The 17,191-nt window shown below is 40.3% G+C and overlaps 1 protein-coding gene across 12 annotated transcripts in view; it reads left to right on the top strand.

The window, feature by feature from the left end:
• Window positions 1-803: 803 nt before the first annotated feature.
• RAPH1 (Ras association (RalGDS/AF-6) and pleckstrin homology domains 1) overlaps window positions 804-17,191 on the top strand; it is a 111,737-nt gene continuing 95,349 nt past the window's right edge. For 3 of the 12 annotated variants that reach the window (XM_054549040.2, XM_054549039.2, XM_054549036.2), the window contains exon 1: window positions 1,199-1,368. In XM_054549040.2, the coding sequence (XP_054405015.1) occupies window positions 1,363-1,368 (6 nt within the window). In that variant the 5' untranslated portion in view covers window positions 1,199-1,362. Of the gene's footprint in view, window positions 1,160-1,198; window positions 1,369-17,191 lie in introns of those variants that run through there. The other 9 variants (XM_024243594.3, XM_024243591.3, XM_063712981.1 and 6 more) reach the window with 9 other exon arrangements.

Genomic DNA, 17,191 nt, shown 5'->3' with positions numbered 1-17,191 from the left:
CTCAATTTCTCAATTGTTTTAATGCCGTCAACAAACTTGCTTTGCATGTAGCCAAGCAAACATAACTTAGTTCCATTTGTTCCTTTCTTTGATGAACTTTAGGTGAAGGTCAAAATAAGGACATAACTTAAAATCTAAACGTCTGCCTAAGTCAAGCCTGCATCTAAAGAGGCAGCAGCTGAGCTTAGCCATAAGGAAAAATGCCACCATCTTACCACTACACAATTCCGATGGGGTGGGGGGACAGAAATTAAGGAGGCAGGATTAACAGATTTCGAAGTTCAAAAGTAAAGGTCATCGAAATGTCCCGTTTCTAAAAGTTTCCCAATACACTGCATAAAACTGCAGAGACTTTTTGGCCAAAATGGGATTTCCTAAAGAAGGGCCTCACAGATCTCAACGACAATGGTCCTGTAAGTGACCGAGCCAACCCCGGATGCGTTTCTGGAGTCTCTGAATACACGGACAACGTATAAAGGTGGATGCGAACAGCCCCCTGACAGACCTGCTCGAGGCTGCTGTGCCTCCCAGGGCGCTAGGACAGAGGCCGCTGGGCCCGCTTCCTAGGAAAGGCGAGCAGGGGGTGGGGCCGCACTGGATTTTCCTCCCCACTCATTCATTCTCTGATTCACTCGTTCCTGGAGGAGGCTCACAGGGACGTGCGGAGGAAAGGCGAGGCACGAGCGGAGTAGCGGCTGGGTGCGGCCGGGCGCCTGAAGGGAGGGCGGAGGGCGGGCGGGGGGCGCGGGCTAGGGAAAGGCGGCGGGCGCGGCGGCCTGCGCCGGAAGTGAGTGGTTGGCGGCGGGCGGGGGCAGCGCGCGGCCCCGCGCGAGTCGGCCGTACAGTCTGCAGTCCGGCCCTCAACCCCGCCTTCTGCGTCTCGGCTGGACGCGACCACACTCTGCTCCGCCGCCGCGGGGCGCTGCGGCCACCCCGCCCCCGCTCCCGCCGCCGCCCGCCGGTCAGTCAGTCAGTCAGTCAGTCAGTCAGTCACCGAGCGCGCGGCGCGGGAGCTACCGGCACTCGCTGCGTCTCTGGCGAGGGAGCGCCGCGCCTGGGGAGGAGGCGGAGGCAGCGGCTGGAGGAGCGCGAGCGGCGGTTTCCTTGCCGCGGGCCGCGACGGTAGCGGGGGCCGCGGGAAGGCCGACCGCCTGCCGCGGTGAGTGGTTAGCCTCGCCCTCGGGGCCAGGGGAGGGAGCCGGCTGGGCGCGGGGCCGAGAGGCGCTCCTGCCGCTCCCGCCTCCATTTTCCCGGCGCCCGGCCCCGCCATCCGGGTGCGGTACGGTCGGCGGCAGCCTGGGGCGGAGTCGTTGCCAGGTTGGGGCTCGGGCCGGGGCTGGCTGGACCGCTCCCGGCTGGTGGATGGAGGTTGGTGGGGCCTGGACTGCACCCTGCGCCCCTGGGGACCGCGACGGAAGGAGACAATGAGATAAGGGACCGCCTGGGAGGGTGCGGTTAGGCTTCTCCGACCCAGCACCGGGGGCTGGTGGCCCGGGACCGCAGGGAGGAAAGGACTCTCCCCCGCCCAGCTGCAGAAACCAGCTACTGGATGTCGGGTTGCTTGGGTTTCGATGCCCCCATCTTTCATAGATGAGTTCAGTGCCGAGATTTTGAAAGGCGGGGCGCCTTCTGTGTCTTTTTTCTAATTAAACAGGCTAAGTAATTGCTTCATTGCTTTTTAACCCCGTCTCCTCTTGCGGTCTGTATTATACATTCCCGCCGGAAATCCAGGCTGCAATTCATGGAGGGGGGGTGGACGGAGGGAGGGGGCAGTGTGATAGTATTAGTTAGGATGCCTTCGTGTTAAGACAGGTTGAAAGATGTGGTTTTCTTAAGGCAGTGACTTAGAGTGTCCCCACTGTGTGAGGTGGAAACCGCATAAACCTTATTGCTTATAAGCTCGAAGACATGGTTTAATATGAAATAAGAGCCTTGAGGGAGGGTGTAAGTGTTACATGTATCTTGCGTGTGTGCATTTCTTAAATTCTTTGGGAAGATCCTTTGGGGAAATCCGGGAGAATGGAAAAGTTCTTCACTCAATCTTCCAATAAGGGTTGATGTCTGCAGCATTTCCCAGGGAAATGTGGAGAGCTGCTTATATAGGTAAAGTCCACCGTTAAGGAACAGTAAAGGTAACGGGTTAGGGATGAGGCGTGATCGGATTATTAAAGAGTCAGTCCATGGGGATATTAAATTCAGCAAACATTTATGGAATATCTACTCTGTCAGGCTGGGGGACACCAGGTGAACAAGCATGGGGTGGTGGAAAGAGCTCTTCGGAGTGGGGGAAACCGTAGGCCCTGGAATTGGCTTGCAATGTGATGTTGGATAAGCTATTGAACTCTGCAGTACGTTCCCTACCAGTAAAATGGGAATAACACCACCTGTTTATCTCCCCAGATGTTTTTCATGTAGATTAAATGAGATAACGTATGCAAAATGCGTAGCACCTTGCCTGGCATAGAGGTATTTAACAGCACCTTAAATTCCTTTCCTCCTCGGGGTGGTTTTTTGGGGGGTGCGGTGTGGGGGGTTAGTGAATGTAGGTAATTGTAATACAGCGCATTATATAATAAAATATTGAGGTGTAGAATAGGAGAGCGAAGAAGAGAGATTAATTCTAAATTGAGGGAGGAATGCATGGAAGCGTCGGCATTTAAGTGAAACCTTTAAGGATGAGTAGGATTTCAGCAGATTCAGATGGGGAGGAGGACATTTCACATGGTGGTGCTATCCTTTGAGAGCCGAATTGAAGGGGAGGACCTTTGGGGGAGGGGCAAAATAGAGACGCTCAATAGCTTTTAACTCTTTTTGAGTCTGACCTTCAAAGATTGTCTCCGTTATTTTGCTTTTTGTGTGGTGAATTTCCCAGAAACCAGATATAGCCCTACTCAAGTAAGTACAAAAAGCTTAATTCATGATTTTTTGGATTAGACGTTTTTAATTCATGACTTTTTGGATTAGACATTTTGTATAATTTAGATTGCTGTCTCCTGTTTGAATTTAATAAAGAGTTATTTGTAGATGTTGCCTTGTGATAAACATTAGCTTTATTTGGTAGAAGCAGCAGCTTATTTTTCAGACTCAGAGGTCTCACTAAGATTATAGAGTATGTGACTGGGTGAAAGGAGTGGAGTAGTGGGCACTATTGGGTGTGTTTTCACAAATATTTAACTATTTTCCGAAGAGGTGTTTTTAACCATTGTCTTTGAGGACGATTATGTCTTTTGGTTTTGCTGCCTTTTGGTTCTGACCCCATAAATACTTATTAGATTGGCATCGTGGATAACTGTCACACTATTCACAGATTCTTGGATACACATTATAGAATCTCATGGCTTTGGTTGACTTGGTTTGGAAGTAATTGAATGTCAACATTAGTATTGTTAATCCCAAACACTTAATTTTAGGAAAATTAATATTAGTGAAGCAAGATGTGACCTCAGGCAGATAACTTATCTTGGACTCTTAATTCCTTTACCTATAAAATGAGAAGTTTGGATTAGATCACTGCTTCTTAAACTGTTTCACTGAACTTGAGAATTTCAGAGATTCTGCAGATGTTTGACTTAAATCTCAATAAAAATGTTTTTAAACTTGTAATAATAAAAAGTGGCCACTGTATGACATACACTGTTTTAAACACTTTATATGTGATAATTTATTTAATTCTCACCATAACCCTATGAAATAGAGTCTATTATTTGAGAAAATAGGCACAGACAATAAGTTGCCCAAAGACTGCAGAGCTATAGTGGCAGAGCTGGATTTGAAGCCGGGCAGCCTAATTCTTAAGCTTGTATTCTTAACCATGTTTTTACACTGCCACTAAAGCAACACACACATATACTCTTTGAAAGAAATGTGGTAAAGTATGCATAACATACAATTTACCATTTTAACTATTTTTAAGTGTACAGTTCAGTGGCTTAAGTACATTGTTGTGCCATCATCACCACCATCTCCAGAACTTTTTTATCATCCCAAACTGAAATTCTTCCCGTTAAACAGTAATTCTAGAAGCCACAGTGTGCTATGATCATGCACAGTGGGTGACAGAGTGAGACCCTGTTCAAAAACAAAACAGTAGCTATCCACTTCCCTCCCTCTGCCCTACCCTCCTAGTAACAACTTTTCTATTTTGACTCATACAATATTGATTCTTGTGTCTGGCTTATGTTACTTAGCATACTGTCTTCAAGGTCACCCATGTAGGATGTACCTTTTTTGTGTAGGATGTACACAATTCCATTCCTTTTTCAGACTGATTAATATTCCGTTGTATGTATATATCACATTTATGGATATTTGGGTGTTTTCCACCTTTGGGGTACTGTGAATAATGCTGCCTTGAGTATTGGTATACAACTGTTTGAATCCCTGCTTTCGGTTCTTTTTTCAGTATTTCTATATACCCAGAAATGGGATTGCTAGATTGTATGCTAATTCTATATTTAATTTTTGAGGAACTGCCATATTGCATTCCACAGCAGCTGCACCATTTTACATTCCCGCTAGCAATGCACAAAGGTTCCAGTTTCTCCATATCTTGCCAACACTTCTTTTCTAGTGTTTTTTTCTTTTTATGTTTTTGATAATAGCTATTCTAATGGGCATGGGGTGGTATTTCATTGTGGTTTTGATTTGAATTTTCCTAATGATTAGTGATGTTGAGCATCTTTTCATATGCTTATTGTCCATTTGTATATTTGAGGAGAAATGTCTATCCAAGTCCTTGACTCATTTTTAAAGTAGGTTGTTTTTTGGTGAGTTGTAAGAGTTCTTTGTACACTCTGGATATTAACCCCTTATCAAATCTATGATTTGCAAACATTTTCTCCCATTTTATGGGTTGTCTTTTCACTGTCTTGATAGTATCCTTTTGCACAATTTTTTTTTTTATACTTCAAGTTCTGAGGTACATGTGCACAACGTGCAGGTTTGTTCCACAGGTATACGTGTGCCATGTTGGTTTGCTGCACCCATTAACTCGTCATTTACATTAGGTATTTCTCCTAATGCTATCCCTCCCCCAGCCCCCCACTCCCCAAACATAAAAGTTTTAAATTTTGAGGAAGTCCAATTTATTTTTTCTTCTGTCTGTGCTTTTGGTGTCATATCCAGGAAATTGTAGCCAAATCCAGTGTCATGAAGGTTTTCCCTGTTTTCTTTTAGGAGTTTTAAAGTTTCAGCTCTTACGTTTAGGTCTTTGATCCATTTGGGGTTAATTTTCGCAAATAGGTAAGGGTCCAACTTCATTCTTTTGCATATTCAGTTTTCCCAGCACCATTTGTTGAAAGGACTGTCCTTTCCCGGTTGAATGGTTCTGGCACTCATACTCGTTCATATATATACATGTGTATATTTATATGTATGCATGTGTGTATATAATTTTTTTTTTTTTTTGAGATGGAGTCTTACTCTGTTGCCCAGGCTGGAGTGCAATGGCACAATCTCAGCTCACTGCAACCTCTGCCTCCCAGGCTCAAGTGATTCTCCTGCCTCAGCCTCCCGAGTAGCTGGGATTACAGGCATGCACCACCGTGCCCAGCTCATTTTTGTATTTTTAGTAGAGACAGGGTTTCATCACGTTGCCCAGGCTGATCTTGAACTCCTGACCTCAGGTGATCTACCTACCTCGGCTTCCCAAAGTGCTGGGATTACAGGTGTGAGCCATCACGCCCGGCCTAAATTTTTTTTAACACATTGAAGACCATAGTGCTACATGGTTATACGTGGTTAATTTTGGGGGTGCGATGGGGCAGACATTCCTAAGAATAAAGCTTTTCCTTTTATTGTTTAAAACATTTGGATCAGTGTATTTGAAGAGTATCCTGAAGACTGTAGATGGGACTGTTAAGAGCTGCAACTGCTTACCTGGGTGAAATCGAAACAAAGCATACAAAAATAAATGGATTGTTTAACATCTCTAACCCTTAATTTATCTCTTTATTTGAGTTTACAATAAATTAACATAATGTATTTGAACATAAAATAGCAATGCTTTTGCCAGCTTTATATATTTGAGAGGCTGTGTAAAATTTCATCTGGATGAGTTTTGTTGTGAAATAGTTTTTAAAACTCCAGATTATATGATCTCTAAAGCTTTTTCATATGCTCTTCTTGCTATTAAGGTATTTTTCATGCTTTAAGGCAGATGTCTTAAACTATATCACTTATGTCTTATAAATTGGCTTTTTGAAAAGTATATATAAAATAATATATATTATTAAATGCTCTTAATAAAATGCATACTGTTTTTCTGTTCTAAGCAGAGGTAGGCATAATAGAGAAATCTAAGATAGGTATTCTGTTCTCCACAATAGAGAGGATGCCAGTTTAGGTATAAAATACGAGGAATCAGTAGAAGATGACACTGAAGAAGCAGGGACCACAAAAGAAGCAGAAGGGTCTTTGAGTTGAAAATGGGTGAACAGATAAGGTTTAGAAAAGGAGGAACAAGTCATCCCTTTAGATGAGAAGAAAAACAAGATCAGGAAGCCAAGGACTTACCATTATGTTAGACTATTAAAATTTAAGCCCTGTGGTGAAGAATGGTGATAGCTAGCAAAAATTGGACTGTAAACATATTCAGTAGGCCCAGTATTATTGTAGAATCTTAAGTCAATTTTGCAATGGTATTTAAAACTTTGGCCGGGTGCAGTGGCTCATGCCTGTAATCCTAGCACTTTGGGAGGCCAAGGTGGGCGGATTGCCTGAGGTGGGGAGTTTGAGACCAGCCTGACCAACATAGAGAAACCCCATCTCTACTAAAAATACAAAAAATTAGTTGGGCGTGGTAGCACATGCCTGTAATCCCAGCTACTTGGGAGGCTGAGGCAGGAGAACTGCTTGAATCTGGGAGGTGGAGGTTGCGGTGAGCCGAGATTGCGCCATTGCACTCCAGCCTAGGCAACAAGAGCAAAACTGTCTCAAAACAAAACAAAACAAATCAAAAACTTGGATGCTTTTTTGGAAATTACTTTTAGAAGGATTTTACTGAGTTTGATAAGTGAAGAAAAGTATTAGCTAAATCAGTACAGCAGGCCAGGTGCGGTGGCTCATGCCTATATAATCCTAGTATTTTGGGAGGCTGAGGCAGGTTGATCGCTTGAGCCCAGTTTGGGACCAGCCTGAACATGGCAAAACCCTGTCTCTACAAAATATACAAAAATTAGGCAGGCATGGTGGCGTGTGCCTGTAGTTCCAGTTAACTGGGGAGGCTGAGATTGGGAGGATCACCTGAGCCTGGGAGGTCAAGGCTGCAGTGACAGAGTGAGACCTTGTCTCAAAAAAAAAAAAAAAAATAAATACAGCAAAACAACCAGTAATATGACTTGAAAATAAATTCTTTATGTATCCCAAATTTTCATGTTTTCCAAATATAATTTGTTCTAATTTTCCAATAATGTTTACTTTATAAAGGATAATTATTTCTTGGCTCATTTGGCTTATTTCATGTTGTAACAAATGATATTGGAAACTGGTAAAGGAAATCAGTGATCCTACTTATCTGTGAATAGTGTACTTAGTAAACAGTAATGGTTCAAAATGTTTTTTACCCTAAGTTTTTAGAATAAACATACAGTTTAAGGCAGCAGCAATGAATATGATACATTATGTTTGAAAAATCTTGGTTATAGTACTCGTTAACACAGAAATTTCCAAATCTGGCTCTTGAATCTGTTTATTATGTTACTGGTTTTTAATGCTTCTCTTAGCTGACAAGGCAGCTCATGTAGGAACATATATCCAAAAAGAAAAAGTGCCTCTTTGGCTGTTCTTTCTATTAGGAGATACTGTTAAGTTTGTATCCATCAATTATGCAGATTGGGCTAGTACAAAGTTTGCTCTCCCTATTTGTCAATCAGCTTTTCTTGCAAATCAGTGTGAGGATTTGTATTTATAAAGTTTTAATAAAAGGATTCAAAATCCACCAAAACTGTGTTTGGAAGGCAATTTAAAAAGTTAGAAATGGCTTCTCTGTTCTTAGAGTGTGCAGATATGAGTATTTTGAGTATTTTAAGATGACACATTTTTTTTTTTTTTTTTTTAGAATACAGCTATTTTCTTACTAAGTTTTAAAATGTCTCATTTACCTTTAAGGTACAGATGCATTAACCATGTTTTTGTTTTTAAAAACTATGTCTAGGTAGCATACTGCCACAGCACAGCCACTTATCACAGAAATTCAGCAAATTTAGAACTCTACTCTTTATAAAAGATAAATGCTTACTTCATCTTTAAATTGCACAGTTTTTTAAATGATTTGCCATGAGACAAACATGTTTGGTACAAAATACCGTGGTCACTCCTTAACAACATCAGTAACAATATCCTTTAACACTTGGCTCTATTCTTGCTTCAGTTTCTCTTTTGTTCTGCTTTGCCCTTGGACTTAAACCTTACCCTCTCCTCCAACTTTGTTTCATTGAGGTCAAAGCAGCTGCTTCATGAAGGATTATGTAATACAGTTTTCTATACTTTTTTTTTTTTTTTTTTTGAGACGGAGTTTCGCTCTTGTTGCCCAGGCTGGAGTGCAATGGCACGATCTTGGCTCACCACAACCTTTGCCTCCCGAGTTCAGGCGATTCTCCTGCCTCAGTCTCCCCAGCAGCTGGGATTACAGGCATGCGCCAACACACCTGGCTGATTTTTTGTATTTTTAGTAGAGACGGGGTTACTCTATGTTGGTCAGGCTGGTCTCGAACTCCTGACCTCAGGTGATCTGCCGACCTCAGCCTCCCAAAGTGCTGGGGTTACAGGCATGAGCCACCGCGGCCAGCATATAAAACGTTTTTATTGAGGAAATCATTTACTGTTGAGAATATGTCTTCTCTGGAATACCAGTCTCTCGTAGAAGCTTATAAAAGGGTAGATCCTTTATTATTGAAAAAGAATCAATATATTAAAGATAGTAACTACTATCACTCTAGCCTCACAATACCTAGAATTATTTAATACCAGAATACTTAGGTTACTTTATATGATGTGTGATTCTCTGACAGGTGGCCACGGTGAAGCGCCAGTGTCTGTATGTTAAGGATAAATATGTATTATATATAAAATACATGTGTGTGTGTATTAAGATAAGGATTAAATAAAAATAGAACTTCTAATAAGATATTCTTATACCCCAGTGAATCATCACTCATACATCCTGGGGTATAAGTGGAGGTAACCATTTTGGAAACCACTATACAGTCTTAACTGAAGTATTGTTAGGCCAGTCACGGTGGCTCACGCCTGTAATCCCAGCACTTTGGGAGGCCAAGGTGGGCGGATCACCTGAGGTCAGGAGTTCTAGACTGGCCTGGCCAACGTGGCAAAACCCTGTCTCTACTAAAAACACAAAAATTAGCTGGGTGTGGTGGCATGTGCCTGTAATCCCAGCTACTCAGGAGGCTGAGGCAGGAGAATTGCTTGAACCTGGGAGGGAGAGGTTGCAGGAGCTGAGATCGCACCATTGTACTCCAGCCTGGGTGACAGAGTGAGACTCTGTCTCAAAAAAAAAAAAAAAAAAAAGAAATATTGTTAATAATGAGCCTTTCATATTAAGTTCCACTTCATAGTGTATAGTATTCTTTTTTTTTTTTTTTTTTTTTTTTTTTTTGAGACGGAGTTTCGCTCCTGTCTCACTGCACTAAGCTCACTGCAACCTCTGCCTTCTGGGTTCAAGCGATTCTCCTGCCTCAGCCTCCCAAGTAGCTGGGATTACAGGTGCCCATCACCACACCTGGCTAATTTTTGTATTTTTGGTAGAGATGGGGTTTTACCATGTTGGCCAGGCTGTCCTTGAACTCCTGACCTCAGGTGATCTGCCTGCCTTGGCCTGGCAAAGTGCTGGGATTTCAGGCCTGAGCCACCTCGCCTGGCCAGTGTATAGTATTTCTTATATGAAGTCATCTTAAAGCACTTGGGACAAGAATTCTGGTTCTAATACTAATTGGAAAGTAATGTTTGTGGAAGAAAGTAGATAATTTCAGCAAAGTGAAATCATTCCACATTATATCAGAAATCATAGTATCACTTTGTACCCCATAAATGTATATACCTATAATTTTTCAACATATACAGTAATAAAACATTTTTTAAAAACGTTAGCAAATTGAGACTTTAATAAAATTTATTCTTCAACACAGTTGAAATTATAGGCTTATTTCAGAAGCCTAAATTTGAATTTGGCATTATCCTTTTAGGAATTATTTAAATTTAAAAGGTGAATTTAAAAGTATCCTTAATTAAAAATAAAAAATTAAGTATTTAACTTAGTAATTGAGTAGCGTTTTACAGACTTAAAATTTTTTCATGTCCATAGTATTTTTTTTCAGAACACTTCTAGCAAGGTATACAACATTTTCCATTACCCTGCTGTTTATCTTTTCCTTCTCTCTGTTTTCTTTGCCTATCCCCAAAGCAACTGCAGTCATAGTTGCTTCGGCACAGGTAAGTTTTGCCTGTTTTATAACTTTGTATTAATTAAATCATAACCATGGTTTTGTCTCCAGCTTCTTGCATTCAGCATGTGTATTTTTTGTTTTGTTTTGTTTTGTTTTTCTGAGACAGAGTCTCGCTCTATCGCCCAGGCTGGAGTGCAGCGGCCCAATCTCAGCTCACTGCAAACTCCGCCTCTTAGGTTCAAGCAATTCTTCCACCTCAGCCTCCCAGGTAGCTGGGATTACAGGTGTACGTCACCGCGCCCGGCTTATTTTTATTTTTATTTTTTTGTATTTGTAGTAGAGATGGGGTTTTACTTTGTTGGCCAGGCTGTTGGCATGTTTTTAGATTCATCCATGTTGTTGCTTATATCAGTAGTTCCTTTTTAGTGGTAATATTCAATTGTATGAATATGTTAATATGGCCAGGTGTGGTGGCTCACACCTGTAATCCCAGCACTTTGGGAGGCCAAGGGGGTGGTGGATTGCCTGAGGTCAGCAGTTCAAGACCAGCCTGACCAACATGGTGAAACCCCGTCTCTACTAAAAATACAAAAATTAGGCGTGGTGGTGGGTGCGTGTAATCCCAGCTACTCTGGAAACTGACACAGGAGAATCACTTGAACGCAGGAGGCGGAGGCTGCAGTGAGCCGAGATTGTGCCATTGCACTCCAGCCTGGGCGACAGAGCGAGACTCTGTCTCAGAAAAAAAAAAAAAAAAAAAAAGAATATGTTAATATACCAGATTTCTTATCCATTTTCCTGTTGGTGGGCAACTGGGCTGCTTCTAGTTTGGGACTATTCTGAAGAACGGTTATGAACATTTTTGCACAAGTCTTTTTATGGACAGGTGTTTCATTTATCTTGGATAAAGGAGTGGGATTCCTAGGCCATTTAGATAGATGTTCTTCCTTTTAAAAACTTTGTATTGAAGAACAATACATAATCAGAAAATTGCATATATCAGAAGTGACTTCTAATTCTGCTATAAAGTCTTTTAGGTTGCTTGTTTCTTTTAAATTTTTTTTTATTGCCTTACTGAGGTATAATTTCTATATAATAAACTGCACATATTAAAGTGTACAATTTGGTAAATTTTCATACACCCATGAAACCATCACTATAATCAAAACTGAACATTTCCATCATCTCCCAAAGTTTCCTCATACCTCTTGTTATTTGTCCCCCTCTGCCCCTGTCGTATGGCAATCTGTCACTATGGATTAGTTTGCATTTTCTAGAATTTTATATAAATGAAATCATATGGTGTCTTGTTCCCTTCCCCTCCTAACCCACCCAAGTCTGGCTTGTTTTCATGCAGAATAATAATTTTTAGATTCTTCGATCTTCTTGCTTGGATTAGTTCCTTTTTATTGCTGAAGTATTCCATTATGCACATATGCCACATTTTGTTTTTCTATATAATAAAACATGCCGCCACCATGCTCGGCTAATTTTTGTATTTTTAGTAGAGATGAGGTTTCACGATGTTGGCCAGGCTGGTCTCGAACTCCTGACCTCAGGTGATCCGCCTGCCTTGGCCTTCCAAACTGCTGGAATTACAGGTGTGAGCCACTGCACCCAACCCTTTTCAAGGTTCTTTTGGCTATTCTAGGTCATTTGCTTTTCCATATAAATTTTAGAATAATCTTGTCAGTTTCTGTAAAAAATGCCCACTGGGACATTGGTTGTAATTACATTGAATACCTAGTTCATTTTGGGAGAGAATAGGCATTAGTAATGTTGCATCTTCTAATCTATTAAGATGGCATATCTGTCCATTTATTTAGATCTTACACAGCAATGTTTATATTTTTCGGTTGCCTTACAATATATTACATAAACACTGCATGCTGTCCTATTTCATTTCCTACAGCCAAATCATTATTTACACATGGCTTTATTTTTATGATATAAATCAAGATTTGGTATGGAGATTTTTCCATATAACATTTAATGCATAAAGGGACCATCTACTCTGATGTGACAATGCTAGAAATACAGGAGACTAAAACAGATATCTTTTGTTATGCAAAAGTAGAAGTTTAAAGCTGTATAGTTTATTGGCACAATTCTTTTGGCTTGTATGGTTTTGGATATTAATATTTAAAGAGGCCAATCTTTAAAGATAGTCTGATACTTTTAGAATCAGAAGTAAAGTAGAATCTTGTCGGGTGAATTGGTGCGAAAGTTTTTACCCAATGATGGTTTTGAGTTTGCATTTTGTAGTTTCCTTTTTTCTTTCTTTCACTAATAATATTAATGGAAATATGCAACACAGAGAAATGTATTAAAAAAAAAAGACTTAATCCTACTATCCAGAAATGACTACAGTTAAAATTTTTGGTATATTCTCCTCATATGTGTGTGTACATTTTATAGTTCATTGTTGCATGCACAATTTAGTTATTTAAATGTATATCATTAACTTAGAACATCTGCCTTATAATAATATAATGTGGGGGGGTGTTCTCTTTATGCTTCCATGTGTTTAAACTTACTGTACAATAAGCATATGTTACATTTTTATTTAGAATATTTTTTAAAAACAAAATTTGTTTTTAATTTTGAAACATTTTAAACCAAAGTATAAAACATGATAGACATCTACATATTCACCACCAGTAATAGCCAATTGTTACACTTTGCTCCAAATAATTTCCTTTAAAGAGGTGTAATGTATACAATGAAAATCTTCCTCCAGGTAATTTGTGGTGTTCCCACCATGTTTTAGTCCATTTAATACATATGTACGTATCCATAAAATTTTACTTAATATTCTTCTGTGCTTTTGAATTTTATATAAACAATATATATTTATATTTTTCAAAAATCTGCATTTTTGGCTGGGTGCAGTGGCTCATGCCTGTAATCCTGGCACTTTGGGAGGCCAAGGTGGGCAGATCACCTGAGGTCAGGAGTTCGAGACCAGCCTGGCCAACATGGTGAAACCCCATCTGTACTAAAAATACAAAAATTAGCTGGGCATGGTGGCAGCTACCTGTAATTCCAGCTACTCGGGAGGCTGAAGCAGGAGAATCACTTGAACCCAGGAGGCATAGGTTACAGTAAGCCAAGATTGTGTCACTGCACTCCAGGCTGGGCAACAGAGCAAGACTCCGTCTCAAAAACAAAACAAAAACCCAAAAACCTGCATATTTTACTGATCATATGATTGACATGATTTTATACTGGTTCATAGATCCAGTTCATTCTTTTTATCAGAATGAGCCGATTTTTCCATTCCCCTTTTCGGGGACAGTTAGATAGTTAGGATGCCACAGTGAACATTATTTTACATTTCTCCTGGTGCTCCAGTTGGACACTTAGAAGTGGTATTGCTGGTTCACAAGATATGTGATTTTCAAATTGCTCTCCAAAGTGATGAGGAATATATGTCCTACCAGAATGTTCCTGTTGTTCCACATCCTCACCAACCCCTGGTCTTATCACACTATTTTTGCCAACTTTATGAGTCTGATGGTTGTTTTTTTTTTTTTTAACCTTCTTTAGTATGTTTCTAGAAGTATGGTTATTAGAAATGAGGAGTTCTGTAGTTGTTTTTTTTTTTTTTTTCCTTTTTGAGACAGAGTTTCACTCTTGTTGCCCAGGCTGGAGTGCAACGGCACGATCTCAACTCACTGCATCCTCCACCTTCCGGGTTCAGGCGATTCTCCTGCCTCAGCCTCCCGAGTAGCTGGCACTACAGGCAAGTACCACCATGCCCAGCTAATTTTGTATTTTTAGTAGAAACGGGGTTTCACCATGTTGGCCAGGCTGGTTTCGATCTCCTGACCTCAGGTGATCCACCCGCCTCAGCTTCCCAAAGGGCTGGGATTACAGACGTGAGCCACCATGCCTGGTGTGGTTTTTTTTTTTTTTTGAGGCAGGGGCTCGCTCTGTCACCCAGGCTGGAGTACAGTAGTATGATCACAGCTTACTGCAGCTTCGATTTCCCAGGCTCCAGTGATCCACCCACCTCAGCCTCCCAAGTTGCTGAGACCACAGGCGGCTGCCACCAGGCCTGGGTAATTTTTTTTTTTCTTTTGGTACAGATAGTGTTCCACCATGTTTCTCAGGCTGGTCTCGAACTCCTGAGCTCAAGCGATCCACCCACCTCAGCCTCCCAAAGTGCTAGGATTACAGGTGTGAGCCACTGTGCCTGGCCTCTGTGGTATGTTTTTTAATCCGTGGAAACAGTATTATTTCAGGTGTCATTAAGAAATTCCAGTCACAAAGCTTTTAAAAGAATTTTGAATAAAAGCACTGCTTATGTTTATTCACTCACTGTAAGCTTAAAAGTGCTTTCTCTAAAGAAAAATGTTAGCTGTTGTGGCTGTATGAGTGTTTGATACTGGAGAATTGCCTGAAATGCATTAGCTCCCATGTTGTGACATCCTGTGTAGATAACTTAGATGATTATTGGTCCAACAGGACCCATGGCTGCTTTTTTTCCTGTCAGTTTTTTTGTTGGGGAACATATTTAATTTTTGGTTAATCATGGATACTTGAGTAAAAATATCATAATGGTTGGGTTTTTATTTTATTTATTTCCTTTTATTATCTTATTATTACCTTGTTATTTCCAGTATGATATTGAAAAAGAGTGGTCAGAGTGGACATCCTTATCTTGTTCCTGATCTTAGTGGGAAAGCTTCAAGTTTCTAACCATTAAGTGTTATGTTAATTGTGGGGTTTTTTGTAGATTTTTTTTTATCAAGTTGAGGAATTTCCCCTTTATTTCTAGCCTACTGAGAATTTATGAATGAGTACTGGATTTTGTCAAATGCTTTTTCTGCTTCTATTGATCATGTGATTAAAAAAATTTTTTTAGCCTGTTGATGTAATGGATTATATTAATTGATTTTCAAATGTTAAGCTAGCCTTGCATACTTGAGATAAATCTCACTTGGTCATGGTGTATAATTATTTTTATACATTGTTGGGTTCAATTTGTTAATATTTTGTTGAGGATTTTTGCATCTGTGTTCATGGGAGATAATGGTTTATAGTTTTCTTTTCCTATAATGTCTTTCTCTGGTTTTGGTATTAGGATTATGCTGGCTCATGAGTTATGATGTATTATTCCCTCTGCTTCTATCTTCGAGAAGAGATTGTAGAGAATTGGTATAATTTTTTCACTAAATGTTTGGTAGAATTCACAATGAACCCATCTGGGCCTTGGGCTTTCTATTTTGGAATTATTCATTATTGATGGAGTTTCTTTAGTAGGTACAGGCCTATTCAGATTGTCTATTCTTGTTTGAGTTTTGACAAATTATGTCTTACAAGTAATTGGCTCATCTCATCTGAGTTATCAAATTTATAGGCATGGAGTTTGTTCATAGTATCCTTTTTTCTTTCTTTAAAGAGACAGAATTTTGTTCTGTTGCCCATGCTAGAGTGCAGTGGTGGGATCATAGCTCACTGTAACCTTGAACTGGGCTCAAATGATCCTCCCACCTTAGCTTCCCAAGTAACTAGGACTACAGGCACATGCTATCATACTCAGCTAATTTTTAAATTTTTTTGTGGAGAAGGGGGTCCTGCTATGTTGCTCAGGCTGGTGTTGAACTCCTGGCCTCAAGCAATCCTCCTGCTTGGCCTCTCAAAGCACTAGGATTGTAGTTGTGAGCCACCACACCTGGCCTATAGTAGTTTCTTTTTTTTGGGGGGGGGAGATGGTGTCTCACTCTGTTGCCCAGGCTGGAGTGCAGTGGTGTGATCTCGGCTCACTGCAACCTCCACCTCCTAGATTCAAGCAATTCTCATGCCTCAGGCTTCCAGGTAGCTGGGATTCCAGGTGCCTGCCACCACACCTGGCTAATTTTTGTATTGTTTTAGTAGAGATGGAGTTTCACCGTGTTGGCCAGGCTGGTCTCAAACTCCCGACCTCAAGTGATCTGCCCACCTTGTCCTCTTAAAGTGCTGGGACTACAAGTGTGCACCACTGTGCCCAGCCTTATAGTATTCTTTTATTTTCCTTTTAACGTCTGTAAGATCTGTAGTGATGTCCCCTCTTTGATTTCTGATATTGGTAATTTGTGTTCTCTTTTTTTTCTTAGTTAAACTACCTAGAAGCTTATCAATTTTGTTGATTTTTTAAAATTAAATTTTATTTTTTTAAGAACCAGCTTTGGTTTTGATTTTTCTCCTTGATTTCCCATCTTTGGTTTCATTGATTTCTGCTCAGATTCTTATTATTTCTTCGGCTTATTTAGGATTTAATTTGCTCTTCTTGTTCTAGATTTCTAAGGTAGAAACTTAGATTGTTGATTTTAGGTCCTCTTTTCTAATGCAGACATTCATGCTGTAAATGTCCCTCTAAGCATTGCTTTTGTTGCATCCCACAAACTTGGTAAATTGTGTTTCCATTTTCATTTTATTTAAAATATTTTTAAAATTTCTTTTGAGATTTCTTCTTTGACCCAGGTGTTATTTAAGAGGTTGTTGTGTAATCTCATGTATTTTGATATTTTTTCAATTATGTTTGTGACTGATTTCTAGTTTAGTTACATTATGCTCTGAGAGCAGACATTATATATGGTTTCTGTTCTTTTACATTTGTTAATGGTGTGTTTTATGGTCCAGAATGTTATCTGTCTTGGAGTATATTCAGTGTGAGCTTGAGAAGAATATGTATTCTATTCTTGGATGAATTAGCGCATAGATGTCAGTTATATCCAGGTGATTGATGGTGTTGTTGAGTTCAACTGTATCTTGACTGATTTTTTGCCTGCTGAATCTGCCCATTT

This window comes from Pongo abelii, chromosome 11, assembly GCF_028885655.2.
Source record: "Pongo abelii isolate AG06213 chromosome 11, NHGRI_mPonAbe1-v2.0_pri, whole genome shotgun sequence".
Lineage (NCBI taxonomy): Eukaryota > Metazoa > Chordata > Mammalia > Primates > Hominidae > Pongo > Pongo abelii.
This window is presented reverse-complemented; position numbering and strand designations above follow the sequence as displayed.